Source organism: Muscardinus avellanarius, assembly GCF_963383645.1.
Source record: "Muscardinus avellanarius genome assembly, chromosome: 11".
Taxonomy (NCBI): Eukaryota; Metazoa; Chordata; class Mammalia; order Rodentia; family Gliridae; genus Muscardinus; species Muscardinus avellanarius.
The window spans coordinates 16,715,837-16,732,928 of NC_137797.1; the positions used below are offsets into that span (position 1 = coordinate 16,715,837).

A 17,092-nucleotide genomic window follows, 5' to 3' on the forward strand; every position below is an offset into this window, starting at 1 on the left:
TCGGTCATCTTTACAAGATGATTTTCATAGCCTGTTTGATGGTCAAAGGCTTTAGGAAAAGCTCTTATTTCTGACACCAACATCTTAGGCTGATGATGTGACGTGAGGTGACCTTTTAGCTGTGGCCTTTTGAGGCAGACAAGACATGTGCCAGCCCAAGGTCTTCCTTATTCCCGAGCCTTACAGTTTGGAGTGGTGTTGGTTTCCACCCCCTCGCACATTCTCCAAATGCACTCCCAGGCTCCCTGGGAAGAACCTTTCCTCTAGTGCAGGTGGACGATCCTAAAACCCCCCTGGCTGCCCACTTTGAACTGGTCTGTTTTGTCAGCGTAATTAAAATGGGCACGGGGCATTCTTCTCATTAATTTCTGAACCGGTCAAGAAATAGCCAGATATTTACCCAGGATTATTCTAATTTGTACTCAGAGGTGGTGTGGTTTGAAAAATAAGAGTACGGGGTAGAGGCACGGGGATGGAAGGGGGAGAGCAGATGAACTTCTAATTTTCCAGGCCGATCAATTGTTAATCCTTCTTCTTAATTACTTTTTCTTTAACTTTGTGATGTGGAATTTAGTGCTGGAGAAAAGAAAAGAACTGAGAGCTGTGAAATAAAGCGGGCTTTATCAATAGGTGAGGGGCACCGCAGGCGGCCTCGAGCACGTCTGAAAGGGCTCCTTTGCCTGCAGAGAGGGTAATTTGATCGCACTCCTTTTCCTTACCCGGGCACTTATTTGGGGCAAGAATAGCAAGCTGTATTCAAATGGGGCCTTAAGGAACATATATTTTAAAACCTTGTTTTACTTAAAATCATTTCATCTTTGTTTAATAGCAACAAATGAGCGGCACACGAGTCTTGATACAAGTAGAGACACAGAGACAGAAAAACAGAAGCCGATTTCTGCGGCGAGGCTGACGCGGGGGAAGGAGGCAGGCAAAGCTCGGCAAGGGTTCACAGCCCCAGGCCCTGATGAGAAATATTAATTTGGCTTTGTAATTAGGCAGAGAATACGTGAAGCCCTTCAGCTCTTCTGCGTCTCCCGCTATCACCATTGTGTGGGCAGGAGCTTCAAGGAAATCTCAGAACTCTGAGGTCGCACAGACCTCGATTTGATTCCTAGCTCTGATTCGCCAGCTGTGGGGCTGTGTGGCTTTGGGGACGTTTCTTTGCCTCTCAGAGTCTCATCTTCAGAATAAGGACAGGATTTCCTACATCCCAGAGGTGATGCGAGGATTCAGTGAAATAAGGAATATGGTGGCGATGGACAGAAACTTTGGTGTCAGACACAGAGGCTGGGACAAAGTCCTGTCTGGTACTTACTGCATCTAAAAGAAGAGGTGGGCCACCCACAATAACCAGAATTCTCTAAGGATTAAATAAGCCAGTGCACATAAAGTACTCAGCAATAGCGCTGGCGCTTGCGGGCAGATGATGCAGGGCAGCTGTTCTTATTTTATCAACAACCTAACAGACTCAGTACTCACATTCAAATTTGATGTTTCGCAAATTTTCCGGGAGGTCGTGGAGAGCCACTTTCAGCCACTCATCCAGCTGCTTGGCAAACTTTCGAATCACCTGAGTTAAGCTGAAAAGAGAAAGGATGCTTTTGTAAGTGTTCCACGTCTTGCCCAGTCACCCCAGTAGGCCCTAGAGGGGTTTAAGATCCCCTAACCATGTCCCGGTTGCTATCACCTTAGCAGCTCAGGGACAAAGCAGGTACAACCCGAGTTTGGCAGAGAGCTGGTAGGCACGGGCAGGGACTAATTGGTGCCAACATGGGTTCACAGGCACAACTGTGGGGACAAGCCCCACTGTGAGAGAAGGCAGCACCCAGCGCTCTTTGGGTGGGTAAGCAATACATGCTCTGTGGTTGTTGTTGTTGTTTTTTTTGGTGTTACTGGGGGTGGAACCCAGAGGCTTTCTACCTCCGGGCTATACTCCCAGACCCATTTTATATTTGGAAACAGGGTGTCACTAAGTTGCTGAGAGCCTCACTAAGTAGCTGAGGCTGGCTTCAAACCTGTGCAATCCTCCTGTCTCAGCCTCCCAAGTGCGGGGATTAAAAGCGTGCACCACCACGCCCGGCTGCTCTGTGTTTTTGAAGAGACTTGTATGGGAAGGAAGGCAGTGAGCCATGGCCTAAGAACACCGTTTTGCAGTTGGCCTCCCTCCTCAAGCTGTCAAAGCCCACTCTTGTCTAAGCCCCTCAGCCAAGCAGAAACACCATGTCTGCAGCATGCATAGATGCCTGCCCACCCAGTTTACCAAACTCTTACCATGTGGCAGACACTGGGAAGCAACAGTGTATTTTAACATTTGCAAACTTAGCCGCCCTTAATGGCCCACATTTGTAATTCCAGTATTTGGGAGGCTGAGCCAGAGGATCGCAGGTTTATGGCCCCAGCTACTTAGTGAGGCTCCCCGCGTTGGGAGGCGGAGACAGGAGGATTGCGCAGGTTCGAAGCCAGCTGCGCTGGCTCAAGAGACCCTGCTTCTAAATAAAAATATAAAATAGGTCTGGGAAGCTAGGCGTGGTGGTGCACGCTTATAATCCCAGCATTTGGGAGGCTGAGACCTGGAGGATCGCGGTTCGCGGACAGCCTCAGCTACTTTAGTGAGGCCATCTGCAACTCAGTGAGACCCGGTTTCAAAATAAAGAATAAAAAATAGGGCAGGGTGTGTAGCTCGGAGGTCAAATGCCCCTGGGTTCCATCCCAGACCCAGAAAATAAAATAAAATAAAACAGGTCTGGGAGTGTAGCCCAGAGTAAGACAACCATTTAAAAGTTTCCAGAAACCCCAGTACCACCAAAACAAAACAAAACAAAACAAAACAAAAAACCCAACAAAACAAAATAAATAATGATAACAATAACAATAATAATAATAATGAGGCTGGGGGTGTAACTTGGAGGTAAATGCTCCTGGGTTCAATCCCCAGTACTATAAAAAAAATAATAAAATTTGCGAACAGCCCTACTATGTGTGCCTTGAAACTTTTGAGATTTGGAGAGTCAAAGAGCATCCTAAGACAGGAAGTGGGAGGAGCTGGGGCTAGAGGTGCCTAGCATTGAAGGGAAGAGTAGGTTGTCATGTGGGGTGGGAGTTTGGAGTTGAGAAGACATTCAATGCCATTTTCACATTCTCGCCACCAAAATCATCTGCTCACAGCCCGAGGCCTGGGTTGCTCTGTGAAGTCCTCCTTAGCTGTGGTACACACGGGGACCTCTCCCCCTGGAGATCTATACCATCCTTGCCTTCAACTAATGACACTTGTGCAGCCATGGTCCTCTCTCTACCGTCAGATCATGATCAACAACCTCTACCCCACTGGGCATGCCAACCATTTTTCTCTGTTAACGCACTCTTTCCTTTCCACGACTAACTCTAATCTTCAATACTGCCACGCCTCCAACCCTTGACTCCCTTCCACACCTTAGGAGGCACACCCCTTACTTCTCAGGGAAACAAATCCCACAAGGGAAGAGCATCGTCAACATCCTGCCACCTGCACGGGTCACCTTCCATCTTCCAAACAGAACCACAGAGTGGTCCTGCCTCTGGTCCCAAGGCTAGCCCACCCGCATCACATCACATCACATGCTTTTCAGGAACTTATATTATGACCGTCCCCTCTCCTGTCTATGCATCTATCCCTTTCTACTGAACCATTCCTCTCATCATTTTAATGCATTCAACACTGATTCTCCTTAAAAAGCAAAGTAAGATAAAATGAAAACTCTTAGTTCCTCAACTGTATGTCCTCCAGATACCATGTACCATACTCTCCACCTCACAGACTATATATATATATGTATATATATATGGTACTGGGGATTGAATTCAGGGCATTCCACCTCTGAGCTAAATCCCCAGGTCTATTTTTTTGTGTGTGGGTGGGTCTGGGGATGGAACCCAGGGGCATTTGACCTCCAAGCTACACCCCTTGCCCTATTTTGTATTCTTTATTTTTTATTTATTTTTTTGCAGGTCTGGTGATGGAACCCAGGGGCATTCAACCTCTGTGCTACACCCTCTGCGCTATTTTTTATTTTTTATTTTGAAACCAGGTCTCATTGAGTTGCAGAGGGCCTCACTAAGTAGCTGAGGCTGTCCACGAACCCCGAACCGCGATCCTCCAGTCTCAGCCTCCCGAGTGATGGGATTACAAGCGTGCGCCACCATGCCCGGCTCCCAGGCCTATTTTTTATTTTAAAATAGGATCTCACTAAGTTGAGGATCTCACTAAGTAGCCGAGGCTGGCTGCAAACCATGATCCTCGTGTTTCAGCCTCCCAAACACTGGGATTACAAGTGTGCGTTACCACGCCTGGCACAGACATACTTCTTCAAGGAGTTGTCTGGGCTCTTTATCCCTTTGTGCTCCCATCCACTCCTCACCTCACTCCTGCTCCTCAGCCTAAACAGCTGTCACCTAGGCAGCAAGCTCCGTTGGTGGCAGCAAACCCAGAGGACCCGCCTTGGTCCTTGTCCTGCATGACGTCTTGGTAGCACTCAGCCCTGGTGCCCCGTCCTCTTGGAAGCCCTGGTTTCCCTTGGCAGCCGTGGCCCCCTTCCTCCTCACCCCCGCTGCTGCCAGTCACAGAGCTCACCACCCTCAACCTGGCCACTGCATCCTCCAGCTGTGCAGGTCTAGGCATGGGCCCTCTTCTCATTAAGCTTCATTCCTCTGGTTCAGTAATTTCTCCAACCTACAGCTTCCACCACCATCTATACTCGCTGTTACATCTCTGGCACGAGATCCTTCAAAGCCAGGCCCACTGTGTAGATGACAGCTCTATTAACAAGTCCCAAGGGCACATCAAACTCAGCATGTCTAAAATGAACTCCCGATTTTCCCCTCAGACGTGGTTCTTTTCTCGTATTCTCCATTTCAGAGCAAAAGTCCACCTTCCATGATGTTTTTTTTGTGTGTGTGTGTGCTACTGAGGGTGGAACCCAGGGGCTTTTCTACGTCTGCGCTATATACTCCCAGACCTATTTTTTTATACTTTATTTAGAAACAGGGGCTCACTAAGTTGCTGAGAGCCTCACTAAGTTTCTGAGGCTGGCTTCAAACCTGTGTGATCCTCGTGTCTCAGCCTCCCAAGCACTGGGATTACAACCATGCACCACTATGCCCGGCTCCTTCCATGATGTTTTAATTTGTTATGAAAAATTCCAAATATACCCCCAAGATAGGATTATAGAACCAAACTCCAAGTACCCATGACCCAGCTTCAATTCTTTTGACATAGGGTCTTGCTAGCCGGGTGTGGTGGCGCACGCTTGTAATCCTCGCACTTGGGAGGCTGAGAAAAGAGGATCGCACAGGTTCGAAGTCTGCCTCAGCTACTTAGGCTCTCAGCAACTTAGTGAGACCCTGTTTCCAAATAAAATATAAAATACGTCTAGGAGTATAGCACGCCCGCAAGTAGAAAGCCTCTGGATTCCACCCCCAGTACCACAAAAAGAAGAAGAAGAAGAAGAAGAAGAAGAAGAAGAAGAAGAAGAAGAAGAAGAAGAAGAAGAAGAAGAAGAAGAAGAAGAAGAAGAAGAAGAAGGAGAAGAAGAAGAAGAGTAAGAAAGAAAGAAAGAAAGAAAGAAAGAAAGAAAGAAAGAAAGAAAGAAAAATATAAGAAAAAAGAAGAAATCGGGTCTTGCTGAGTTGCAGAGGGTCTCGCTAAGTTGCTGAGGGCTATCCTCGCCTCAGACCTGTGATCCTTCTGCCTTGGCCTCCCAAGTACCGGGATACAGGACTGTACCACCGTACCCGGCAATTAGTGATATTTTGCTAGTTTATTACATGCCATTTTTTTCTGAAGTGTTTTAAGCAAACTCATGATGTCATTCACCTCCTAAAACTTCCTGTGCATTTCTAACTCACAAAGTTTAAACATGTATGTGTATACACACACGTGTGCATTTAAAACCATCATGCCATTACATGATCATCCTAGCAGAATGATCAGTAATTAATTCCCTAACACCATCTAAAGCCCAGTCTATATTAGAATTTCTCTAGCTCTCTCAAAGACATCCTTTAGTTTGTTTGAATCAGGGATCCAATCAAAGTCTACGTATAGCATGCAAAATATGACACTGCCTTGTTCAACTACTTTAGCCTGTTTTTTATTCTATTTGGTGTCATCGGCTTATTGGCAGCATCAGGTTACCGGCTCCCTGGGATGGACATCCCATGCTCTGATGTGGTCCATCACTTCCTTCCGGTGCCATTTAACCTACGTGTGTGTCCTGCAAGCTTCCTGGCAGGTCTAAAGGCTTGATTCAGGTTCAGCTATGATATTTTAGGCTCGGAAACTTGGTAGTTGGCCCTGTGCTGCTGCCTGTGCATCTCATCATGAGGATCACAATGTCTTCTTGTTCCTCCTTTAGTGCATCCATTAGATGAGCTGGCTCCGTCTCTTATCCTGTTACCAGGTGTTGCTGAGTCAGGTCTCCGGGTCACTCTCAAGCTCATTCACTTTCCTCCCTCGTCCAAGCTATCGTCTCGCCTGGACCACGACTTTAGCTTCCCGAGTCCACCTGCTCTCCTGTCTCCTCTCCATCACATTGTGAAAGGGACTTTTTTTGTTTCATCCTCTGAAAGTCCTTTCACATATTTTTTGAATCAAGCAGCCCAAACATTCACCATAGCCTGCATGGCCCATGCTCTTGCTTTCTTTCCGCTCCTGCCCCACCTTGCTCTTTCTTCTGCAGTCCCATTTGAGCCCCCTGGCCTCTCCCCATCAGGGCCTTTGGGAGCATTTCACCATTTCTTCCTTCTTTATCTGTTCAATTCCCCCACCCCCACCCATCCCATCTCAGACCAGATGTCATTGCTATAGGAAGACCTTCCCTGAAGCCCCTGAGACCAGGTCAGAGTCCCCTCTTACTGTTCCCGAAACGCCCTGTGGCTGTGATAGTTTGTGATCATGCACTAACTTGTGTGATTTTCTGAGTAACATCCATCTTTTTCACTAGACTGCATGCTCCAGGCAGAGGGCAGGGAGTGTCAGTTTCCTTATCAGTGATTGGCATAGTACCAGGCACACAGTAGGCATGTAAGAAATGTTCAGTGGAGTGAATGAATGAATGGCCCCCAGTCCCTGGATGCCTCTCCTCCAACTCCTCTGATCTGCAACTGCGCTCCTCCCCCTGCCTGGCTTGCTCCATCCCCTAGAAGGCCTCCTCTCTCTCTCCCCATCGCCCCAGGGTCTTGCCTACCTGGCTAGGGCTTTGAACTTGTGGTTTCCTCTGCCTGGAAAGCTCTTGCCCCAACAGTGGCGTGATTTATTCCCGTACCAGCTTCAAGGGTCTGTGTAAGTGTTGACTCTAGTATTTCCGATCACCCAGCTCCCGCCCTCTCAGCTCCCTCACTGTCTCAATGCTCTCGATGCTGCTATATATTTTTAAAAGACTACTTTGGCTTCTGTGATGTCTGTCAGCTGTGGGGAAGGCAAGGACAGAGCAGAGAGCCTTGTCTGGTTGTTATTGCAATAATCCAGGCAAAAGTGAACTCTGGACAAGACTGGTGATGGTGGGAATGGCCCTTGGGTGAGATTTAAATATTTTGAAGGTGAGCCGGGTGTGGTGGCACATGCTTATAATCCCAATACTTGGGAGGCTGAGACAGGAGGATTGCAGGTTCATGGCCAGCCTCAGCTACTTAGTGAGGCCCTCCGCCACTTAGTGAGACCCTGTTTCAAAATAAGGGATAAAAAAATAGGGCTGGGGGTATACCTTGGAGTTAGAGTGCCCCTGGGTTCAATTCCCAGTTTTACAAAAATAAACAAACAAACAAATAAATAAATATTTTGAAGGTGGCTGGTGCCCACAGACTTTCCTGGTGAGTGAATGTGGACATAGTAGGCAAGGAAGAAATCAAGGGTATCTTTATGAAAAAAACAAAAGGAAGCTAAGGACCCCTGTGCCTTGCAGGGTACGCGGCACATGCCAGGGGCTTCCTGAATGTTGAACGTGAAGTGAACCAAAGGATTCCGTGTGTCATACAGTCAATGTTCAGAAACGGTACCCATCACCCACACACCGGACCTGACTTCTGAGTGAGAAGACCTCGTGGACTATCTGGCTGCTTTTGACAGAGGCCACAGTGTAGAGAAGTGGGTGAGTGACAGTGCAGGGTGGGAGGGCTGCTCCAGGCCTGACATGCAGGACACGGAGCAGGGGGCTGGCCTTTGGGCACAGGACTGCGGAGGGTTTTGCTGTGTGCAAGTGTTTGCTTTTATTAAACTGAAGAGACGTGGGGAGGAATTCAGCCCAGAAAAGATTCTATTTTTGGGACTAGGAATTTGGGTCTGTAGTCTTTTAGGGGTAATCTAAACATTCCACGGCTTTGCTTTGGGGTCATGGCAGGTGAGAGCTGCTGTCCTGATCACCTGAGAGATGCCTCCCAGAGCCCCAGGCCGCTCCCCCACCACCCAGCATCTGCTATGCCTGATCATCACTCCTACTGGGCATTCTCTCCTCCATGGGGTTCACAGCAGCCAGCCCTCCTTCCTCGGCCCTCCTCCCCCCTCATCTCGCTCCCTAGACTGGGACTCCTAGGTCAGCCCTGCACTTCCTCTGACATCCTCCTTCTCCCTTTTGTGCACGAGGCTCTGCCTCTGCAGCTTCCGCCCTTCAGCATCTTAAGTCTGCACTGAGTGACCTCCAATGGTTACAACAAGCTGGAGGTGATAATAGCAGTTGCCTGTTAATGAGGTCCCGGGGCACTAAGCACTTCACACCTACTTGCTTGTTTAATCCTCACCTCGGTGTGTGAAGTAGGTCCTTTGTTAGGCCCAACAGGGAGGTGAGAACTGAGGCTCAGAGAAGCTATCCATTTGCCCCAGAGACGTGAGCCCAGGTTCAGCCCAGGTCTGCCGGCGCACACAGGTGTCCTGTCCTCTCATCTCCAGGGTCTCCCCGGCTTCACTGCCTGTTCCTCCAGCATCTCAGGCCTGGTCCTCCCTCTTTGTATCTTATCCTCCTGGCCAATTCAAAATACTCTCGTGTACACACAATTTCTTTTGCTAAAGCAGAAGAAGGTCACTTGAAAGAGGTGGAAAAACCCAAATTCGAGAAAAATAAACCTTTCCTGTGAATACAAGTGTATGATCATGGACGCTTCTGCAATGGATGCTTTTTCAGCTGCCTTTCAGCATGCTCTTCTGAGTTAGCGAGTCAGGAAGGGCCGGAGCCGGTGGGTGGGGAGCGAGTGTGAGTGTTTAGATCCTGCTTATTACCAACCCCACCAAACACAGAAAGCACACAGACAGACTGAGGAACAAGTGACTATGTAAAACTAAACATCATCTGTCAGATGAACCTTAATCTTCTGTGCAAAAAAAAAAAAAAAAAGTACTGGGTACTAGGGATGGAACCCAAGGACATTCTACCTCTGAGCTACACCCCCAGCCCTATTTTTTTTGTGTGTGTGGGGGTCTGTGGCTGGAACCCAGGGGCATTTGACCTCTGAGCTATACCCTCTGCCCTATTTTTAAATTCTTTATTTTAAAACCAGGTCTCACTGAGTTGCAGAGGGCCTCACTAAGTAGCTGAGGCACCTCTTAAGAAGTTTAAGGATGTCTCAGCCTCCTGAATACTGGGATTACAAGCGTGCGCCACCATGTCCAGCAGGAAAGACTTTTTAAATTATGACACAGAATCTAGATGATATAAAAACCAGATCCAATAAATCCAATAACTTAAATATATTTCTCATATGGCGAAGACTGAAGAGCAAGATGAGTATATTTGGGACTGATATCACATATAAATACTTAATATCACAATAAATGAAAAGCTCCTAAAGTCAATGAGAAAAGTAGCAATTACTAAATAGAAAAACATATTCAAGTTCATGTTATAAGAGAAATGCAAATAAAAGTTCACTAAGAAAAGTTTGAGTTACATATCCTTTAAACCAGGAACTTAGCCTCTAGAAACTTATCCTATACATATGTCTACCCAGAACTAGTGAAGATGACCTCATTTGGGAAAAAAAGTCTTTTGCAGAGATAATAAAGTTAAGGCTCTCCAGTTGAGATCAGTTTGTATTAACCAGATCCAGTGATGGGTATCCTTATAATAAATAGAACAGGAGAAGGCAGAAAGACACAGAGTAGGAGGTGATGTGAAAACAGGGGCAGAGACTGGACTGATGCAGCCACAAGCCAAGGGACAGCGGGGACTCCTGGCTGCCACCAGAATCTCCCCCGGAGCTCCCGTAAGGAACCGAACCTGTCGACACCTTGATTTCGGAGCATGGGTTTATTTACAAGAGACAACACAGAAAGGTGTGGACACGAGTAGAGGAATCCAGTAAGAGGGAATAAATTTCTGTCATTTAAGCCACCCAGCTTGCGGTAATTTATTACAGCGCCACAGAAAACAAATACACTTCATCATGTAAAAAAAAAAGGTAGTTGTCAACATCATTCCCTATGACAAATCTAATAGAAGTTTCTAGCACAACACTGGAAACATCAAGAGAACCCATTAAATTCAATATGGTAAAAGTCTGTACAGTTATAGAAAATAAAAACAGCTTTTTATAAACCATTGTGGAATGTTCTCTGATCCATTCCCTACAAGAAATCCCAACAATATACAGACGCTGCTCAAAATGGGAGGATTTACTTGCGAGAGTCAAGTCATACAGGTGTGTGCACAGGCACGGGGGACCCACGGGGACGCTGTTGCAGCCCCGGGGAGAGGAGCAGCAGGGTTCCCACCAACTCCCGGGCCCAGAGGACAACCTGGAAGGAGAGAGGCCACCCGGAGGGGAGCAGAGTCCTGTGAGGAAGGACACGGCCAGACAGAGGCTGCCTTCCAGGGAGGCAGCAGGGCCTTCCTCCCCACCTCTGGAGGCGACCATGAGGCAGGTGGTCAGCACCCCGGACAGAGGGCAGCGTGGCGCTCCATGAAGAGACCACGTCCACAGGGCTGTGGAAACAGTTCAGCTTCATCTCCAAGGCTACCTGGCTTGGCCTTAAAGTAAGGCACAAAACTAATATATACGGTGTCATCATTGCAGTAGAAAGGTTCGCATGCGCATGGATTGCCTGTGCATAGCAGAGATCAGGGTGCATTCCCAGGAAAATTATTCTGTTTGATGCTCTGGGGAGGGATGAGGTTGTCTGGGGAACAGCATTGGGGTTGGAGGAGGTTTTTCACTGTATACTCTATTCTACCTTTGGAGTTTTTTTTTTTTTTTTTTTTTTTTTTGCAGGTCTGGGGATGGAACCCAGGGGCATTTGACCTCCGAGCTACACCCTCTACCCTATTTTTTATTCTTTATTTTGAAACAGGGTCTCACTGAGTTACAGAGGGCCTCATTAAGTAGCTGAGGTTGTCCGCGAACCACGATCCTCCAGGTCTCAGCCTCCTGAATGCTTGGATTACAAGCGTGCGCCACCATGCCTGGCTTACCTTTGGAGTTTTGAACCACACAAACAGTTCAAAACATGAACATGTTATTTATATTATGAACATAATTTTTTTTTCAGTACTGAGGTTGGAACCCAGGGGCATTCGACCTCCGAGCTAGACCCCCACCCGTATTTTTTACACTTTTGAAACAGGGTCTTACTGAGTTGCAAGGGGCCTCACTGTAGCTGAGGCTGTCCTCGAACTGTGATTCTCCTGTCTCAGCCTCCCAAATGCTGAGAGTACAAGTTTGAGCACCACACTCCCCTTATGAACTTTTTTTTTTTTGGTGGTACTGGGGTTCCTGGAAGCCCTTCTACCTCTGAGCTACACTCCCAGACCTATTTTAACATTTTTATTTAGAAACAGGGTCTCTTAAGCCAGCGCGGCTGGCTTCAAACCTGCGCGATCCTCCTGTCTCTGCCTCCCAAGTGTGGGGATTACAAGCGTGCGCCACCACGCCCGGCTGAAATATAATTTTTAAAAGTCTAATATATTAATGATGTTCACAAGGGTCAGTGCCCAGTTATAATCAATAAAAGAGAAGCAGGAGTGATTAATACTTGCGATTGCTTGTGCCCACCTGTCGGGTAACGCCTGCAGCACGGTGGGCATCAGCACTCCGGAGATTGCTTTGTAGAGGATGGAGTCACACACACCGACAATGTTCACCACCGTGGAGGAGCCCAGCACGGGCAGCATGTGGGGCGGCATCCCTTGCCAAAAGTGCAGGAGAAAACTTTGAACCTGTGTGGACCCGCATAGGGAAGCAGAAGTTTAGACAGGGCGCTCCTGACAGAGCTGGGACACGTTCTGGCGTGGCGCAGGGAGCTCCTCCTGCCCCAAGCCATCCCCCTGCCCACATGGATGGCATGCCCACCGTCGGATGCAGCTCAGAGAACTGGGGCCAGAGGGAGGAGAGGGAAGAAATTCTCCCCATTCAAATATGTGCCAAAACCCAGAGAAAGGGCAAGAGACGTTTCACACCCAAAATGTTCCAATTCTTTAGAACATCAGCCTGGCCGGCTGATGCCACTGTGGGACACTAGACAGTTTTATCTGGGCAGTAAGCTACGTGGCCACGCGAAGTATGTGCGATCAACTTTTTATCCCCAGACCACGAGCACAGAGTAGGAACAGAGTGGGCACTGGAAACGGAGCTGTTAACACAAGCAGGAGCTTGAGCCTTGCTGATGAAGGAACGGCGGAGTGGAAGAAGCCCTTGGTGATCCCCCAGCCCCCACCATACCTTTCAGTGTGTGAGCTCAGGAGGTGGGCGGAAGAGCAGGCAGGGGTTAGGACGGGGTAAGGGAAGTGAACCAGAAGACGGCGAACCTGTATATACAACATCCCCTAACTATCCAGACTCCAGATACCACGGACAGGCAGTCCATCGCGAAGTTATGTGGAAATACATAACTCTGTATTTTTATAAATTCTAATAGCCCTAGTGTGGTTCCTGGACCACGTGCCCTTCTTGCTCCCAGGAATGGGCACTCTTGAACCCCACATGTGGCATTTCCCACGCCCCTGGTTCCCCCAATCAATCCTGACCCAACACGGGAGTTGGCATGGCCCCTGTGGTCCAGCACTTTGAAGATGGTGCTGTTCTCGCCTTTTGCTCTCTCCTTGCTGAAGGCCTCCTCCAGGCCAGCCATGACCGGCCGGTCTCTCGTAACATATGCTGAGGATCTGTGCCCCCACATACAGAGTCATAAGGTTCATGTCCAAAGCCAGATTGCAAGCCAGGGAACGAATGCGCTGAGATCCTGTGGCTGCCTCGGTCCTTCCACCACTTAGTCTCATGGTTTGCTCTTTACCCTTAACTGGGTTTGTTCCCCATTCCCAGGGCCCAGGTGTTCCCCGGGTCACTGTCCCTGCTCCGGCAGCCTGCAGAGCATCCTTTGGCCTCTCCTAGATGCAGAGTCTTGCTTTCTTCTCACAAGGGAGGTGAAGCCTGCCTGAACCCAGCCTGGTGGGCCGAGCTCAGCTTCCCGTGGACAGGCTTCCCTGGTGCCCACGGCCCACCGGACTTCCCAGTGTAAGCACCCAGTGGGGGCCATGGGGGCCTGAAGAGAGAGGCACACCCATTACTTCCTAGAGAGAAGATTGTAATGGCCCCAAACGTGATCAAAGTAGTGAAAGAAATCAGGTCTGTAAGTTGTGAGACTAAGTCACAGTCTTGTTTATGCCATGACAATAAAAATATTGCCAAGTTTGCTGGGCGTGGTGGTGCACGCTTATAATCCCCGCGCTTGGGAGGCAGAGACAGGAGGATCACGCAGATTCAAAGCCAGCCTCTCTGGCTTAAGAGACCCTGTTTCCAAATTTTTAAAAAATGTATAAGATAGGTCTGGGAGTATAGCCTGGAAGTAGAGTTTCCAAGAACTTCAGTACCAATATATATACATATACATATACATATACATAGTCAACTTTGTAGCCAGGTAGGAAATTAAGACAGGAAGATGTGGATGAGTGGAGACTGACTTCCAATCCTGACTGTGACTATTGATGGTTTGAGGCATAAATATCCCTAAGCCTCAGTTTATCTGTAAAACATGATAAAAGGAGTAATACTACATAGAGGTTGGTGAAGATTTCTAAAAAGGGGCAGGTGTGGGGGGCACACACCTGTGATCCCAGGACTTTGGGAGGCTGAGACAGGAGGATTGCAGATTCATGGTCAGCCTCAGCAACTTAGTGACATCCTGTTTAAAAAATAATAATTAAATAAGCCGGGTGTGGTGGCGCACGCTTGTAATCCCAGTATTTGGGAGGCTGAGATTGGAGAATCACAGTTTGTGGACAGCCTCAGCTACTTAGTGAGGCCCTCAGCAACTTAGTGAGACCCTGTTTCAAAATAAAGAATAAAAAATAGGGCAGGGGGATATAGCTCGGAGGTCAAATGCTCCTTCCTGGGTTCCATCCCCAGATCCGCAAAAAATAATAATAATAAAATAAAATTGGGCTGGGGGTGTAGCTCAGAAGTAAAATGTAAAATGCTAGGACTTCACACATTAAGGAATCTTCGTAAAGTCTGGCTCCTGTTATCATTACGTCTGGAGGTAGTGCAGCTACCCAAGTGATGGGGACCGCCCCAGGGGTCTGGGCACTCTTGCCTCAGCTTCTGGGTAGTACCTAGCAGGATCCCGCATGGCGTTGGCTCTGCTCACCTCTCAAGGCTCCTGTCATGTCACTGAGATGGCCAGTGGCTGACCATTGGCCTGGCCTAGGCCTGGAGATGGCCAGTACTCGTGGACAAGGTGCTTGCCTTCCGGAGGACCTTGTGCTGTCCCCCGATCCCAGCTCACGCCTGGCATTGACCTCAGGCCGGTGCCGGACCTTCCTGTCTGTTCAGCTTACTCTAAATAAGCTCTGGCCAGTAAGCACAGAAGGAGAAGGTACATATGTTTCCGCTAACATGCCCAAACAAGGGAATCCAGAGGATACCAGTGGTACTCCAGATAATGGAGGGGAAATACCAGCAAAGCTTGAATGGAAAGATAGAGGAGGAGGAAGGCTGAACTTGATTAATGAGGGTCCACATCTGAATAGATGTAAAATTATGAATATGGCATGGTTACCCGGGACAATCATTGTTTTATTGCTGGGAGGGGGGAAGGGAAAACAGGGGCGGGAGGGGGGAGAGGGCATCAAGTATAGTTTAAATGTATACCATTTATGTTCAATAAAAAATTTAAAAAAATTAAAAATAAATAAAAATAAAATAAATAAGCTCTGGCAGGTGGATTCCCAAGAGCTGGTAGATTCTGAACTCAGCTGCTTTACTGGACTTTCTGTGCATGCAGCCCAACACCCCCCCCCTTTATATAAGCAGTCAGTTTCTAGCAAAAAGTCAGGAAAAGATCAACTGCTTTGTAGGATAAAACAAATCTGTGGGAAATCAGTGTCATTAGCAGGCAGCTGTCTGTGCAGCCTGTTCCCGCTCGGTCCCGTTTCCTGGCAGCTTTTGTAGAAAGTGCATTATCCAGCTCTGATCTCCCTCCCCTCTCTCCACTGTGTAGTGTCCAGTGGCTTGGTTCCTCGGCGACAGGAGGAAAAGGAAACAGGCAGAGCAGAGCAGAGCTCTAGCGCTGAGACTCAGAGGTCAGGCGTGGAAGGGGCAGGCACCGTGTTCAGAACGAGGGCTGACACCAGCCAGGAGACTGGATAGAGAGGTCGGGGAGGCAGAGGCCAGGACGGAGGCTTGGGCTTGCCAGCTGGGTGGAGGGCGGTGGGAATCAGATTTGGGGGCAGAAGAGCAGGGCCTCTGATCTGACCATGTTGAGTCAATCAGTTGAATCTGGTGCTCAGGACTAAACGTATGAAAGTTAGCATTTCTAAAACTGGGACCATGATTCCTACCTATTGTTGGGATGAAATAAGATAACCTATGGAAATTTCTGGCATTGGGTGGGCATTTAAAACATGGAAATGTATTAATAGAATTCTGACGAGCCGGGCGTGATGGTGCACGCTTGTAATCCCAGCATTTGGGAGGCTTAGACAGGAGGACGGCACTGCGTGGACAACCTCAGCTAATACTTAGTGAGGCCCTTTGCAACTCAGTGAGACTCTGTTTTAAAAGAATAAAAAATAGGGCTGGGAGTGTATCTAGGAGATAGAATGCTCCTGGGTTCCATCCCCAGACCCACACACACACAAAAAAAGAATTCTGACAAGTTCCCCTTACTCCTCACAGATGAAAGAACCACAAATTATATAAAAATGATTAAAGTACGTTTTCTGGGTTATCTGTTTCAATCACCTAAATTCTTAACCTGTTTCCCCTGATCCGGTATTGGGAGATTTCCTTAAGAACACCTAAGCTCATTTTCTCTTTCTTTCCCAAGTCTATGTTTTGTCTATTGCTAATAAGTTGACAACTTGTGGAAACAGGTCTGATGACTTACAGTTGGGGTACCGAATTGCTGTAGTATTGAAAAGATCTCATTAAAATAACAACTATCTAAAATCTACCATTTATGATATTCTACTACAAAATCAGACATCATATACATAATTTCATATGCATTCCAGCCATTTTACTCTGAGGTAGGTATAATTGTTATCTCTATTTTTACAATAAAGAAATCAAGACTCAGAAAAGGTAAGTACTTCACTCAAGGCCATAGGCTATGGAGTAGTGGATCTGGGATCCAGACACAGGGCTATGGGACTTTACAGCTCACTGTATGATGCTGTCTGGAGAAGCCTTTGCAGGAAGAGAATCCCCTACTTGCTTGGCAATGTTATAAGTCAGTGGCATTTTCATATCAACCCACCCATCCACCTGCCCATCCACCCACCCATCCATCAGTCCACCACTCATACACCCAAAAAAACTTTACTGAGAGCTCAAGAGTATGGCTGGCCAGGATACTGCAGTGAACAAGACAGTTTCCTACCCTCCGGGCTTATACTACAATGGTAGAGATGGAGGACGATGAAGGAACAGACAAGTTAATTTAAGGATTGTGATATTAGTGTAAGTTGTCACCTCAACCAACACCAAAGATCACGAAGACTTTATACAAACAATAAAGCCAAGGTGTATCAAATACATCCATAATTCATTCACCAATGACTTCTCTGGCGGGGGGAGGGGGAGTCATGCTCCGCAGAGGTAAAATACCCCCGCCTTCCTTCTTTTGCAGGAT

At 47.7% G+C, this 17,092-nt stretch overlaps 1 protein-coding gene across 3 annotated transcripts in view; it reads right to left on the reverse strand.

Annotated features, from left to right (window-relative positions):
* RFX4 (regulatory factor X4) overlaps window positions 1–17,092 on the reverse strand; it is a gene marked incomplete at both ends in the record, with an annotated part of 160,628 nt that overhangs the window by 42,496 nt on the left and 101,040 nt on the right. For all 3 annotated transcript variants that reach the window (XM_080706411.1, XM_080706410.1, XM_080706412.1), the window contains 2 exons: window positions 1,483–1,583; window positions 12,013–12,176. In XM_080706411.1, the coding sequence (XP_080562537.1) occupies window positions 1,483–1,583; window positions 12,013–12,176 (265 nt within the window). The remainder of the gene's footprint in view (window positions 1–1,482; window positions 1,584–12,012; window positions 12,177–17,092) is intronic.